This window comes from Poeciliopsis prolifica, unplaced genomic scaffold, assembly GCF_027474105.1.
Source record: "Poeciliopsis prolifica strain line A6 unplaced genomic scaffold, Auburn_PproV2 SCAFFOLD048, whole genome shotgun sequence".
Lineage (NCBI taxonomy): Eukaryota > Metazoa > Chordata > Actinopteri > Cyprinodontiformes > Poeciliidae > Poeciliopsis > Poeciliopsis prolifica.
Window position 1 is genome coordinate 726,760 of NW_026562423.1, and position 15,648 is coordinate 742,407.

Consider the following 15,648-nt stretch of genomic DNA (forward strand, 5'->3'; position numbering starts at 1 on the left):
GCCTAAAATATAAAATCAAAGCATTACGTTAATGAAAATTTGATCATTTGTAGCAATGAATGCATTTGCAGCTAAAAAAAATGTGAAAGGTTCATCCCTGACTGCTTGGTTTTATATCAATGCTGTGTAAAGCTGATTTTTTGACTATTATTTGAATTAAGTGATTAATAATTGGATAACAAAAGGTGCTTAACAAAAGATTTTATGTGAAATGTATATAGACATATTTGTATACTGTTTTGGCTAAATTACTGCCCTAAGTGTGTTGCTCTTTCACCAAATGTATTTATTTAGTCTGTATACTCCAGTTAATTTCTAAATTAGTTGACAATTATTTCAGGCAGCAGGGTAAACCATTAATCCGATTAATCGTTTCAGGCTTCCTTCCATCTGCTCACCAGAAAACATCTCCTTCTTCAGCGTTGGGATCAGTTTGGTGATGAAGGCAGCAGGGTGCCGCTCGGCCAAGGCTCCGGCGCACTCCACCACGGCCACACTGACCGCACAGAGGAGATAGACCATCACAGACTGGACTCACAAACGTGAGAGGCAAAGCAACAGGAGCCGACCTGACTCTCTCGTCCTCATCCGTCAGCAGCAGCCTGGTCAGGTGGTCCACGGCGAGCTCGATGTCAGAGTCCAGCAGCAGACCTGCGGGGAGAAGAGCGTTTCAGCTCCTCTAGACGGTCCTGATCTGATCGGGTCCACCGGGGTGGAGCGCTGCTCACCTGGTTGTTGGGCCAGAGAGGTGAGCACCGAGGCGGCCGTGATCTGCAGACTGGAGTTACTTTCAGATAGAGCTGAGAACACCAAGCTGCACAGGGAGTCCTTATACGCAGAAAACAGGCTCTCATCTGGAGAGACAGAGAGCAGACGGTCACCAGAGGAAGCAGATTTACAGTAGCTGTAGTTTTTATTAGCCACTGAATTGTGCTAATTGAGGTTACAAACATAAATTTGCTTCATGGAAACATGCCAAGTTTGGAAAAACTCTCGTTTTAGGATAAAAAAAAAGTTTGGGCGCTAGGATGAGGTGGTTTTTTTGGTTAATTTTGGTTTATTTCACAAAACTGCAGTTAAAACACATTTTTTCACCTCACAATGTCAACAACCGGATGTTGCTGCGACCGCAAACACCATAGCAGAAGACAGGAAGGGGTCGGAGGATCATAATGTTTACCGACTATTATCTATGAACTACTAACTATTAACTTTATTTAATAGCAACACCACAATTGCACAATTGTGTTTCATCAACATTAGCGTTATATCGACAAAGTTTTGCGCATGTTTGTAATAAAAATTCAGCTAGACTCCTCTCTCGCTCAGGGTGACATCTCCTCTGCTCCTAATGTCAATAATTAATTAAATAATTATAAATAATGACTGCTAATGACAGAAAGGCTGCAAATAAATGAAAATAAATATTAGCCCTCATGTTCCTATGTCTTCTTTTATTGCATTTCTTAAAGGGAACTCAGAATCTGATTAAATCTGCAGCAGCGCCTCTTATCATTTCAGACGTTAGAAAAAAGTTTAAAAAACTACTCAACTAAGCTTGTGTATCTGCAGTTGAAGCAGAAATCAAAGTGAGATTGTGAAAGGATGATGGGAAAACCAAACCAAACTCTACTTTGACTTAACTGGAGCTGAAAAGCTCTTTAAAACTGAATAAAATAGGACCCCTACACAATTTGGACATGGGGTCATCTTGGGGTCACCGAGTCGCCAAAACATTTTACTTTAAGCATTTTTGGACAAATCTTTTCCAAAGTCACCAAAAAGGTTGGACTATAGCAATGAGGGAAACTCTTTCCTCACCGTGATCTACAGACTGACATGAAGCAGTTGACTGGATGAATCGTTGTGCCACCTCCAGCAGCGTCCGCCTGTGGGAACACTGCAGAGAAACACCTGGATCAATATGTCACCATGACAACAAAACCTGTATTTCACTGATATAGAAAAATAAAAATAAGATTTTTTAAGAAAACCCCCAACAACACACAGCTGTGTCTGTTGTACCTGCGTTCTGCTGTTATACTGCTCCACCAGAGGGGGCATGACAGCACTTGTAATGCTGTGGGCTGCCCTGAAGGAGGCGCTGCAGGCTGCCTGGAGTAGCTTAGCGCTGGGCCACACTAGCTTCAAGTCAGGCTCAAACAGGTGCTGCTTACAATCTGAAAAATGAAAATAAATAAATAAATCTAATCAAAAACAGACACGACGCCTCGCAGAAGTATTCACACCCCTCAACATTTTGTCATATTACCACCATAACCCTGAATGTAATTCAGATTTTCTACCAGTTTTGCTCTGTGTTTAGCTCCATCCTTCCTTACAACAACTCCAACTAGCTTCCCCAAAGCATAATGCTGCCACCACCATGTTCCCCCCAACAAAAACAAACAATTTCCTTTGGTTTTTCTTACGGTTGGATAATTATTCAATGACAATATTTATTGCGATCAGACACGTGATCAATATTGATAAATCATTTTCAGTGATTTCACTGAACTCTGATCCAGAACTGCACAGCATTCTGGGATGTAGGCACCTCTAGAGCTAGTTAAGCTAAACTGGTAGCATCAACTAACTCTTTAGTTACCTAGCAACAACCTGCTGAGCAACTTGCACAGCAGCAGTTTCGGCCGCCACCTCTTCGAAAGGTGAAATAAAAATAAATAGCAATGTTTGCAAAGTTACACATCTTAAAAAGATTCTAACCTTCCTTTTCTTCTTATCTAAAAGTGAAATAAGTCTACTTTTTTAGTAACTCACCAGCCTCCCTAACAACTTTTTATTTATGTTTTCTGCCATTCACACTTTTTATTTCCCCTCTTGAGATCTTCATTGTACGTAGCTCAGCTCACCTCTGAGCACCAGACCCAGGAAGGAGCTGAGGGAGTCTTCAGAGTCAGAGTTGAGAACAGAGCGAGACAGACAGGAAGCGAGTGCGGTGACGGCGGCGAGGGCAGCCGCCTCAATTTTCTCGCTGGATGTCTGAAACACCTACAGCAAAAGGCAACCAGAGATTATGGGTCTTAAAAAAAACTAATAAAAACCCTCACACATACACATTAGGTTGAGCTGATGGAAAACATGGATTTAAAACTCATCTCAAAAAATGGCTTTACATCCTAAAGCTGAAGTGAAACACAATTTAACACAGCAAAACACACAAAATCTTACCAAGTATGTTTGGTTTGGTTTCTAGCGCAAATATCTTATCATGCTTGAAATGAAAAAAAAAAACAAAAAACTTTCAAGTAATGCTTCAGAAAAATAATAGAGCTTGTTCTATGTCAATAATTCCTTAAAACTGCTGAAAAAATACAAGTTCCATTTGCAGATTATTACACTTTTAACACGGGAAAATTGTCTTGCTATCAATGAAATAATCCGTCAGTGGAACTAGTCCTTCTTCATCAATTTTAAGGAAATATTGACTTAAAATTAACTCTTATATTTTGCTGAAAAGCTACTTGAAAGTTAGACTTATCTTAATTCAAGTTTAAGACAGAAACCAGCCTAAAAATACTTGGTGAGATTTTGTGTTTTTGCAGAGAAGAAGAAAGAGTTGAAAAGAAGAGTGTTTGCAGCGAACCTCTCTGCGCAGCGAGCTCCACAGTCCCTCCAGGAAATCAGCCAAGTCTCTGTGCTCATACTGTCCCACGCTGGCAGCCTGAAATGCAGCGGGCACAACACGCCAGTTAAACCGTCCCGTTAAATCCCGGCTGACTGCGACGCGACTCTGAAGCATTTCTCACCAGGGTCTGCAGCGAGTCCAGCTTGGCGCTCTGGACGTCTGAGTCCAGCTTCTCGATGATGAGCGGCAACAGGAACTGGAAGACAGAAACCCGTTCAGGCTCCGCAACGGCTCGCCGTGTGCGTGGGGTAACGACGTTGTACCTCTGCAAACTTGGGGGTTCCGGTGAGGACGGCCCTCAGCGCCTGGATCAGTTCCTCTTTGGTGATGCCGTGGGGGTCATTGGGTGGCTGGACACGGTGAGGGGAGGGGGGGAAGAGACATGATGAGACTACAGAAGCTAACTGATGAAGCCATGTTCTAGAAATTGACAGAAACTGCTACTGCACTTTTAACTTAGCATATGACCAATTGATTTATTGCTTTTTGAGACAATTTTGCTGTCAACTCCCATCTACCACACTGACAGACGACAAAAGCTACAACAAAAAAACATGAACTTGGAAATCAACTAACGACTGACAACCTTCAACAATCACAGTCTCTGGATTAGGGGTGACCCGATTGCGGTTTTCTTGAGCCAATGATTCCTCATTTGGCCAATGCTGATTATTTTTTGTCTGAAAAATTGCTGTATTTAGTTACTTTTCAGACAAAAATAATATGTACTATAATTCCTGTAAATAAATGACTGGGTTGGCACTCTGATGTGTAATTCCTCCCTCAGTAGAGATCTTAATAAAACACTCAAGGACTAATAAGATATTAATTTAGAATTAGGAATAAATAAAATCTATAAACCTATTCTGACAAAAAAATGGCATCTAAACATTTAATAAATAATCACCAAACGCATTACAAACCTCCCCTACTCTTCATTTCACATCAAATTGGCCACTATGAATAGTTCTATCTCTGCTAATGTGCTGCAGCTGTTCACCATCAGAATTAAAGGCAAGCGCTGTGTTAGTGTGTCAGTCTGTCACGCTCCCGTTCTCTAACAGGCCACACGTTCTAACCGCCTGCATAAACAGGAACTCACCGGGGAGAAATCTATGGGGAAGTAGCAGGACGTCACTTCGAACAGCTCCTCGCTGAATTTGTCTGAGACGGAACATAATGGGAGCCATAACAGTCAAATGACGGCATAGAGAGGAACAACGACAAGTCTGGTCCCAATGTCTCTCACCAATGCTGTATCCCCGCAGAACGATGTTTCTGGCGATCTGGAAGGCCAACAGAAGGTTGCGGGGATCCCTCTCGCCGTCCATCGATTGGACGAAACCAAAAACAAAATCTGCACCCAAACCCTTCAGTTCTGCGGAAAGATTGAAAGTGGTACAAACAGAAAAAAAGTGCAAAATACACTTTTGCAGTTTTGCAAAACAAAAGACACTTTCTATGAATCACACGAGTCACGTGATCAGCAACAGGATGTTACTACGGGCGAAAGTGACAAAGAAGAAGACGATAGGAAGTAGTTGGAGGATGATGATGCAGCGTGTTTTTCAATGACTTATCGCTTGAACAAACTCATTCACGTGTGATTTTAATTGCGTTTCTTATTTGATGGAAACACCACCATTGTGGAACTGTTTTTTCAACATTAGCCGAATATTGACAAAGTTTTGCCCACATTTGTAATGCAAATCAAGCTATTGTTTGGTGACTGTTCTGACATGCCAACAGCAGCAAAGATATTCCACAGTAACATATCCTGGATGACATCATCAGTTGTTGCTGAGCAAATCTGTCATTTCAACAAATCTTAAGAGCAGGTATTAGTTGAGCTTTTGAGATACTAAAACAAGAGCTTGATACCATGGTTACGCGTCACACCAGTTGCACAGCATCCAAAACCAAAGGGAGGAATTGTTCAAACATGCATAAAAAAAAAAAAAAAAAACGGATCATGAATTTCTCTTACCGTCTTCCCTGCTTTCCATGAGGTTGATGAGCATGTTGTAGACACACGCTCTCTCTGCAAGCATCAGGGACTGAGGGGACGACACAAACAGATTGTAGAACAAGTCAGACGAGATTCATCTGAGCTTAAAAGCATATTTCATTCAAGAGGAAGTGCCGCGAAGAGCAAAGCAAGAAGAACACCACTCAGGCTAGAAAGAGTGTGGTCAGATTTTGCGTGAGTGAATGAGGACAAACGGGGAAAGCAGGCGGCGGTTACAGTTTGCTGCTATGGCTCAAATTGAAAGAGCAATGAAGAATAATTGTACTCATGCAGAGAAAATACTAAAATTTTGCTTTGGAAGTAAAATTGGCACAGTCTATTGTCTGCTGCAATTCGCAATTAATCAACTTATCAAATAATGAAACAAAATGAGCACGGAAAATTTTGTTTACAGGAAAATCACAAGACATTTTTCGTAACAGTTTTGGTGGTGTTTGGTGTTTACTTCTGTTTTATTTATTGTTTTTTGGGGGGATTTCAAATGTCTTCCAGTTCCACATCATTTACGAAATTAGCACTTATTGCTAATTTACTAATTGTAAACTGTATTAAGTCAATCTTGTTACAAAAATCTTTTGAGATAATGGAATAAATTACGTAAACTTTTTTTAAAGAAAAATGAAAACTTATTGATATTACATCTTAATCCAGGTTTATGTGTGAAATCTGTACAATGTGGTATCCGGCTAACTTTGTCATATTATATGTGGAATGTTGAATTGCTCTCCTCTGTTGTATGAATATTTTTGTGTGTTATCAGATGGATGCTGGGAAGATTAAATAAAATCTTCCTGAATAAACAATAAACATTACTGGAAATGGTATTAAATCGTTTATCACAAGAACTTCTGGAACAATTTATTGGCCAGTAAAATTGGTTACTGTGTTAGGTCTCACCTGTACGTGAACATCCTGAAACACGGTCCTCAGCATCGACACAGCCGAACCAGGAGGCAGCTTCCTGGATTTAGTCTGGAGAGAAAAAATAAATAAATACATGATTAGTTAGTTCTTTCACACTTTTGTCGTTTTATTTCTAAGAAGTTGCTGCTGCTGTAAACGCACCCAGCAGAAACTCACCAGCGCCAGCAGCCCTCGTAACACCGGCGGCGTGATGACGTAGTGGTCCTTCAGGCGGTTTTCGTAGAAGGCCTGGAGCAGTTCGACTGTGGAGGAGGGAAACTCGTCACTTCGGCTAAAAAACTAAATGTCCGACAAGTCTCTTTCATTTTCCTACGTTAGCAGAGGAGTGAAGGCGGACGGTGTGTACCTTCTGTCTCTGTTAGCGCCCCGTAGTTGTCCTGGAGGACCTCCGAGAGCAGCTGGACCCCTCGGGCCCGAGTGTGAGGCTGGGAGCTGGTCAGGCTCTGTCTGCAGCAGCAACAGCAGAAATTCTGTTTATCTCATTTTTTTGTTGTTGTTTTTTTTAACGCTTTTGTTGCTGTTACAAAAAGGAATCCCGATCAACAAAATTAGGCTTTTTTTTTTTCATCAAAGTCTTTATTTTTGCATAAACCACTAAAAAAACACTGACAAAGATGCACACAAAATTAGGCTTTTTTGACAAAAAAATTATCATTTTTAAAAAAGCCTGTAATGTCAAACTGATTTCGAGAAAACAATCACAGTTAAGTTTAAATATTTAACATAAAATAATATTCACATGGTTGGAACAGAAAGGGATGAGAGGACTGGTCTCAACCACACTACAGTTTTCCTCCATTCTTCATGCTAAACAACCATTTTAAGTCCAGCCACAAGTTCTCCTTGGGGTTGAAGTGTGGGCTTTGACTAGGCTCCTCTGGACCATTTCAGTTTCCACTAGGACATGAGAGTTTTGCTTGTCTTTTTTTGTTTTTTGTAGTTTTTTTTAATCAAAAAAGCCTAATTTTGTTGATCATGATAGATTTTTAAAAGCAATAAAATGCACAGCATTCAGAGGGATTAATATTGTTTTTTTTTTGTTGTTTTTTTGTTTTTTTTGCCATTGTAGCTCAAGTTCTGGTCAGATCAACGGTATGTAAACATTTCCCTGAAACTGAGGGGAAGTGAAAAGCTGTTATCACAGGTGCTGCAACTATATCCACATTTTTACTTCAGAAGTTTCTAAAATATATGGAAATAAACACTGGTTGAATGAGTCTAAACAAACAAAAACAAAAGACTGATTAGTGGTCTCTGTTGAAAGTGCTCCTCACCCAAGTGCCTCCACCAGCTGCAGGACGGTAAAATGTCCATCTTTGACACCTGAAGATACAAAAACAAGTTCAGTCACCATATTCCAAACAAACATGCACAATGTTGTCTATTGTCAGCTACCGTAAACCCAGCAGCAGCGGTGGGATCAAAGGTCATTTTTTGTTGTTGTCCTCCACGCGGACACAAACGCACCAGCGGCAACGGCTAACAGTCAGGCAGGCAGGCAAAATGCGGTTAAACCGCGGCTCATTGTCAAGTGACAGCACAAAATAAAACTCCTCGTGACGCGCTGCTTTAATGAAAAATAATAGCATATAGGAGTTTCCAAGCGCAGTTGTTGTATATCGCGCGCCTGCAGTGTCACCACACAGGATGTTGTGGTGCTAAGTTAGCTAGTTAACGCAGCATTGCCGTGTTGCACATCCTTAGAGGGCAGCTCTGCAGCCTCCCTGCGATTCTTTCACACTGACTCGTTTCCTGTAACACCAACCAAAGTACGAAGAAGGCTCGCTTACCTGCCGCAGCGTCCTTCGCCTTGCTGTCCTGAAGTCCTGAGACAAATTCCTCCACCAGAGACAGCAGCAAAGGACTTTCTGCAGCCATCGTGTCTCTGTCACGCCGCTGGGGATTGCGCATGCGCGAGAAGTTCAGGTCGATAAGACCAACTAACATTGTCAGTGAAGTTCCATCGAATAAAACTGATGACAGAACAAGTAAACAGTTACCCCTTAAGCTACATGTTTATCTTTTAGAAAGAAACGTATTTCTGAAATCTAAAAGGATGTTCAACATCTTCTGAAAGGGGTGATGCATTCACGTACTGTCTGAATTCCAAACATGTTTAGTGGAAAAAGCACGGAAGCCCTTTTCCGCCATTGCGAGTGAAAAAATATTCCATAATCTATAACTTTGTAAATTCAAATGTTATTGGAAAGTCCGGGTTCAGTTTACTTCAGGAACCTGATCACTCAGTGAAACACATTATTTTACACACAGGTGGTTTTCCACTTACACCTCATAATAACATGCCATTTGAAATTAGAATATTACATCACAACAATTTTGTTACAGTAATGTGGGCTGAATAAAAATTATGCTTAATAGCTGCCAAGGGGCTGTCAATTTTTAAAAGGCACTTTTTAGTACAAACGAAACTCACTGGAACTGAGTTCTAATTTATTACATATGCAAGCAGAGTGTTATAGCAAACACTGTAATGCTCCACTTGTGAAAAGAAATCTGTTTGTCATCAGAGAATGACTGTTAAAAAATAAAGAAAATAATGATCAGATTCCATTTTCATGTGACAGATGAGATCGTACCCTGATGAAAAATTAATATACAATACTAAGCATGTTAGATTTTAACATACTTGAGCATACTTTAAGTCAGACTAATCATGACTGTGCTTCAAGTTCACTTAAGGTTTAGTCAACTTAAAGTGTGACATTTTGGAACAACTAATTTTTTGTTTTGTTTAGTGTACTTTAATAGTGTTTAAAATGTATTAAAGCACAATTTAAAGTGTACTAAGTTTACTTCAACATACATTTTAGACAACTTAAGTGACAATTAGTATACTTTAAGTATATTGCTTTCTATGTAATATAAACGTGCTTGATCAGTACATTTTGAGTGTACTATTTTGTGATTGAATGACATTTAAAATATACTTTGAATGTATTTTAAGTATATTGGCGTCGCATATTTTATATATTATTAGTGCAATTAGAGTATGCTACAATTACACTTTTGGTTTATTATAATTGCTAATAAGTACAGTTTTTAGTTACTTAATGTCTTTAATTATTCTGCTTTGCCACTTTGTACATTACATGTTTCATACACACTACAGTACTGCAAACACATCAGGCTGCCAGAACACAGAAAGATCCATTACAGCACACTTTCCAGGTGAAACTAATGACATTGTGCTTTCAATATATTACCATTTTGGTAACACAATATTTGACGGGGTGTGCATAAGACTGACATGACGCTGTCATAAACGTGACATAACACCTTTCATTCAACTTTTAAAGCAACTTCTCATTAAAAGTGTAACTATTTACTAAATGACACTTCATGACACCGGTTAATATGTTCCTAACAGGTGTTATGTTTATAACAGTATCATGTCAGTCTTATTCAAACCCAGTCAAAAACAGTCTTATCCACATTTTCCAGGAGTATATTACCAATATGCTATCACAGAATTGTGCAAAATGTTAATACATTCAAAGTTTACAGACAGCATGCTTATGAAAATTAGCACAGTAAAACAACAGGTACACTTTAGAGGAAATGTGCAAAATGTTTCACCAAGGACAGATTCGGTATCACAGTATTACGCCCAGACAAACTGACATTTCTGACAGTGAGGATAAATGACAAAACATTCCCATTAACTGAACCACTGCACTTTACAGAAAGCTGCAAGAAAAGAACAATAGCGCAATTAAACAGAGAAATTTTAAAGAGTCACAATTTTGGGATGGTTTGGATTCGCTACGTGTGTGTGAACTGGAGCTAATGCCGTTCACTAACAGATCTTATATCATACATCTGGAACTGGATCGGGTGAAGACAGCTTCTGTGTTTTAGTTAAAAAACTGAAAACAACAGATCGTATTCGAAGAGATGTAAAACTGAAAATACCTGCCAAATTTAGTGTCACTAAATTGTAAATGTTTGATATTTTGAGGTACGAACACATTATTTATTTTGTTAAACAACATTACACCAATTTGCACTATAAGGACAGGTATTATTATTATTTATATTCTTTGACATTTTAACAAAAATAGTCAAACATTATGAAGGCACCTAAAATGGCATACTTTATGAACCTAAAGTATAAACTGAGATGTAATTCAAAACATACTGAAATTAATGATTTAAAGTAAGCGTTAAGTGTTTTAAGATATATGTTCAATATATATGCGGTTAATCTGACTTCAGTTAAATCTTAGGTTAACGGAAGAAAATAATGCAAAGTAAAAATGAGATTTTAGAGAAGCTTCGTTTTAATTCTCTTAGTTTATCTCTATTTGTCTCTTTTTTTCTGTTCGCTGTGTATAAATAGGCTAAAATTTCACCATTTCCTTTTGAGTTTATGTACAATGGAAGTGTCAAATTGATTAAAAGAAAAAATAACGAAACGGAGTGAAATTACTTCGTCTTTTTTTTCTTTTTCTTTTTCTTTCTTACCAACTGTATAATAAATAGAGTTAACAGGGTGTGACCAAAAGGGCTGTTCGTTCAAGAGTGCTGCGAGGGGAAACACAGCAGTTACCTTTAACAACGAACCCACCTGCGCGCTCATGCGCATGCGTCCCGGAAAAGTTCGGTGGCGTTAGCTCACCGCTTCAAGTCACCTTTTACCAGCGAGAAGAGACGTTTTCGATATTTAAAGACGTACTGCGTTGGAAATAGCTTCTGGGGACAACAGTGCCTCTTCTCTCCGAGCTTCGGAGGGGGGGAATCTAAACTACCTCCCTCGCACTTGTGGGACTTCCAGCACGCGGGGAAATTATGTTGGTCAGCTGAAGTTTGTGTTTACTGATGTTGGAGAGGCTAACTAGTTAGCTCGGTTAGCTTGTTAGCGTGAAAGCTGCGCGTTGCGACCCTTTCGCAACTATCTTTAATGGGCAATGTTAGCTGGAATATAGGCACATTGGTTCTTACATTCTAAAATAACAGTTCATCTTGTGTTGTTGAAGTTTAAACAAATAAACGGTTCGCTTATAAGTCGTGAAAGCGCTGAAACTGACTTTAAAAATCTACTGCGAGCTTTGGAACGCCTTCACTGGATACCCACATTGTGGATACGGATGAAATATCGGGGTCAGAACGTTCTACCTGCCACCTGCCTCCCTCCGTGTCGGACTTAGTTCGTCGTCCTGGTCCACTATGACCTCCCGGTTCATCGAGTAAAAAACCCCGCGGAGAGAGAGCGCAGACCTCCAACCATGGGAGGATGTGTGGGGAGATACTGGGAAGACTCGCATAACCGAGGGTCGGCCAGGAACGGTGGACGAGGAGGTGAGACTTCCTTTTTTTTTTTTTTAAAGTGTAGAAAATGTGAAAACGTTCGGCTCGCCTGGCCTGCGTCACTCTGCTGCTGTTACCATGGCATATATTTATCCCTTGACATCTGTTCTGTCCTGTTCTTTGTTATTATTTTTATTATGTCTCTGTGTGTAAAAGAAGTAAACAGAGTAAAATGGCTTTCCTGGGACTCGGCAATAGGTTGTCTCGTTAACAGACCTTTGGTCTGAAACGCTAGTTTACTGGACGTCATTTCCTAGCATACTATTTTAAAATGTTGTGTTTTTTTTGTTTGTTTTTTACTTGGCATATACTTCCCCTTCATCTCTTCACTTGACGTGCGAAATGTTGGGACTTTTCTGCACAGCATGCAACTGCTTCCCTCCTGTCACAGCTGAAAAACTCTGCCTGTTGGCCTCGTGACAGTGATGCAATTAAAGGGCTCAACATTGTCTTGCAAAAGTTTACCACCCCCCTACCTGAGAAATTGAATATTTTGTCTTTAGTCACAATAACATTTTATTTGATAGACCCCATGACACATAATTGAAGTGGAAGGAAGAGTTTTTAAAAAATAATAATTTTTACAGACAAAAATGTGTAAAAATAAATAAATAAAAATCTGGCGTTCATTTGTATTTAGCCCCACTGAGTCAGCATTTTGTAGACCAGCATGTCGTCTGCACAACTAGAAATTTACATTTTTGCAAATCCATCATTGCAAACTAACACAAGTTCCCTTTGACTGTATGGAGAGCAGCTGTTGATGCCATTTTTAACAGATTCTTCATTGGACTTAGGTTACCATTGGTTTTAAACTATTGTAGCTCTGACTCTGTGGTTTGGATGGCTGCTCTGTTGGAAGGTGAACCCAAACTGTCTAGCAGTTTTTTTTATTCCAGTGGTTTTTGTTTTGGTGTGTTTGTGTTTAGCTCCATTCATTTCCCCAGTCAGCTCTGTCCCGGCCAAAGAATAGTCTCTCCACAGCATGATACTCCCACCACCATGCGTGGTGTATTCAGAGTGTCACGCAGTGTTTGTTTGGAAACGACATGTAATTTTGCATGAAGACCAGAAAGTCAAATTTCATCCTCTCCTGACCCATTTGCCGTGTTCTCTATATTACTTTTGGCAAACTTTACACATTACTTCTCTTTTTATTATGATAACAATAATGGTAATGATGATGTTCCGCTTCCTGCCTCTCTTCTGTGAAATATGCAGATGTGACATGAGGATAGAGATTTCATATCAGTCAGTGTCACTCTTTCCTGTAAGCATAATGTTCTATTTAAACACAGCTGACTTCTTCCACATTAATGTTTGGCACCCCAGTCAGAGTCCGTGCTGCATTTACAGCTCAACTTAACAAACTGGAAATTGCTGCCCAACTTCAATTTCAGCCAAGTGTCGGTGATGAAGTTAAAGATTCGCCTAACATAGTAACTTGTGTCTGACGTTGATTTCCTCTGAAATAAACTCTGGTCCGCCTAAAACCCTAGTCCTCGGTTCGGTTGAAATGAAGTCTGTTGCGGTTCGAATGAATATGTGAATTCAACTGGAATATGTGAATGCAACCGGAGACCGAAAGCAGGAACCAGACTGTAGTGTGTGGCATTCTGGGTAAATTCAACCACAACAAACGTGACTTGTGGTTATGGAACGTAAAATGGTAAAAACAGGTCGTAGTCTGGTTGGAGAGAAATTCTCCAACCAGAAAAATCTGATGCTACTCATTTTGTTTACATTTTGTGAAGAAGGAAGGCGCGCTCAGTGTCTTCTTCAGAGGTTTGGTTGTGGTTTGCTTCAGTGGTTCTTAGTGCAGCGCCACCAAAGGTGAGAAAGGGAATAGGCTTTGCAAAGCATTTGGTTTGTTGGACACAGTGCAGTGAGACAGAGAACCTGACCAGCTGAAAATGCAACAAATGTTAGAACATTGGTCTCCAATTGAACAGAACTATCAGGTGTGAAAACGCCTAAAGATGTAGATTCTATAGTGATTCCAATTAGATTATTAGTGGTGTCCATCATCTTTGACGTTTTTTTTTTTAAAAAGCTGTAGAGTCCGATACGGAGTCACACATACAGGAATGTCAAGCGTTTATTTAGGGATGTCTGATAAAATCAAGATTTTCCGCTTTGCTCGCCCCTCCCTTTCATATGCAGATCTTAGGGAAAACTTTTATTTTTGCTTCCTCTATCTCAAAGTGAATATTTAAATAAAAAAAAATACTGCAGCTGTTTGTTGAATACAAACATAAAAAATATTAGTGTACAATTAAAGTAGCATGGTTTACACTTTTGCACCCAGTTGTGCATTTGGTTTTGTTTGATTAGTTTGGTTTTAAACTCTTTAAAGATAAGATGGTGTGACAAGAACATTTCTAAGATTAATATGAGTTTTTTTGGCCAATATTTATTTTCTATTTATGAAGGTAGGCCCTAAGAGACCTTTGTAGCTCAGGGAGAATGCAAATAGTTTCCACCTCCATTTTCTCAAGGATGCCAAGTTGCCTCCAGTTTTTGAAACAGGATTGCAGATTTTCTTTTCTTTAAATATTTTCATCAGCTTCATGCAAAAGTAAACCATAGACCTGCCTTCATGTCTGCATCCCAAAGTGACTCCTATACAGACTGCAGAGGCCAACAAGAGGCTGTTTAAAATGAAAGCCGTCTTCTGGTTTATGACTGTGGCTGGTGATAATTTCCCGCTCTGATTCATATCTACACGCCCTTTCTCTTCCTCTGTGCTCCCAGTCGCTGTTTAATGAGAAAAACTGCAAGTATTATCGTGTCCTGCTGCATCACTGACTCCAGATTCACAGAAAGTTGGACACACTAAAAGCTTTTTTTGTTTTGTTTTTTTTAAATTATTTACGGTTCAGAGTAACGGGTTCTTGCGTTTCTGTGTTTTCTCCCCATTTCTGTTTTTTACTGAAAAATGTGAATCAGTTTTTGGAAGGAAATGAAAGAAATTTGTGCCCAGTCCTTTCAAACTGAAAATCGCTTTACAACCCAACTTTACTCCCTGCAAAATAAAACCTACTTGTTAATATTGTTCTAGAACTCTACCAATAAAGTTGAATCTCTGATAAAATGCCCTGCATGGAATCTAATATTTATTACTGTATGTTGACTTAATGCTTCGTTGTTTACAGACGCCTCCTTGTTCTAAGGAATTTCCTCCTTGTTGTAGTCGTCCAGCTCTCTTTAAAAATGTAAATAGCTTACGCTTGTGGCTGGGATGTAATGTTCTGTCTGCTTTTAGTGCTTTGGACTCTTTCTGTAAACTGACCGTTTTCAGGAAGAACACTAAAACACTCTGATGAACTCTTCTTACTCTTCTATGTAGTTGCAACATCAAAATATCTGGAACAAAGATATCTGGTGATCATCAGAATTCTTGAACGTTAGCTTGAGCTTAAAACTCAGATGTTTTAGAATTAGAGCTGCACAATATACTGAAGATTTACTCTTCTTACAGGATCACTTTAAGCATGAAGGTAATTGGGATTTTTTTTCCTTTGTCACAACTACACACATTGGGAAGAACCAATTTTTTTATTAAATCATGTTTGGATGGAAATAATTGGCTGGATAGACTTCTTATTAGGTAAATGTGTTGGATATGAGCATCAAAATTGTACTTAGTTTTATTCAATAGAAGTCCTATTAGTATTGCAGGATTCACGGATCACATCTGTATTCCGCCCTATTACAG

The 15,648-nt window shown here is 39.4% G+C and overlaps 2 protein-coding genes across 4 annotated transcripts in view; one reads left to right on the forward strand and one right to left on the reverse strand.

The window, feature by feature from the left end:
- The window catches only part of mms19 (MMS19 homolog, cytosolic iron-sulfur assembly component), a 19,324-nt gene extending 8,045 nt beyond the window's left edge, over positions 1-11,279 (reverse strand). For 2 of the 3 annotated variants that reach the window (XM_055057605.1, XM_055057603.1), the window contains exons 1-17: positions 8,393-8,604; positions 7,877-7,925; positions 6,949-7,049; positions 6,759-6,844; positions 6,576-6,650; positions 5,637-5,706; positions 4,899-5,027; positions 4,752-4,813; positions 3,913-3,999; positions 3,771-3,845; positions 3,608-3,685; positions 2,874-3,012; positions 2,026-2,180; positions 1,822-1,900; positions 729-854; positions 570-651; positions 399-496 (exon numbers count right to left, since the gene is read on the reverse strand). In XM_055057605.1, the coding sequence (XP_054913580.1) occupies positions 399-496; positions 570-651; positions 729-854; positions 1,822-1,900; positions 2,026-2,180; positions 2,874-3,012; positions 3,608-3,685; positions 3,771-3,845; positions 3,913-3,999; positions 4,752-4,813; positions 4,899-5,027; positions 5,637-5,706; positions 6,576-6,650; positions 6,759-6,844; positions 6,949-7,049; positions 7,877-7,925; positions 8,393-8,549 (1,648 nt within the window). In that variant the 5' untranslated portion in view covers positions 8,550-8,604. Of the gene's footprint in view, positions 1-398; positions 497-569; positions 652-728; positions 855-1,821; positions 1,901-2,025; positions 2,181-2,873; positions 3,013-3,607; positions 3,686-3,770; positions 3,846-3,912; positions 4,000-4,751; positions 4,814-4,898; positions 5,028-5,636; positions 5,707-6,575; positions 6,651-6,758; positions 6,845-6,948; positions 7,050-7,876; positions 7,926-8,392; positions 8,605-11,190 lie in introns of those variants that run through there. The other variant, XM_055057604.1, reaches the window with a different exon arrangement.
- ubtd1b (ubiquitin domain containing 1b) overlaps positions 11,224-15,648 on the forward strand; it is a 15,256-nt gene continuing 10,831 nt past the window's right edge. Inside the window, exon 1 of the mRNA XM_055057613.1 lies at positions 11,224-11,921. Within this exon, the coding sequence (XP_054913588.1) occupies positions 11,849-11,921 (73 nt within the window). The 5' untranslated portion in view covers positions 11,224-11,848. The remainder of the gene's footprint in view (positions 11,922-15,648) is intronic.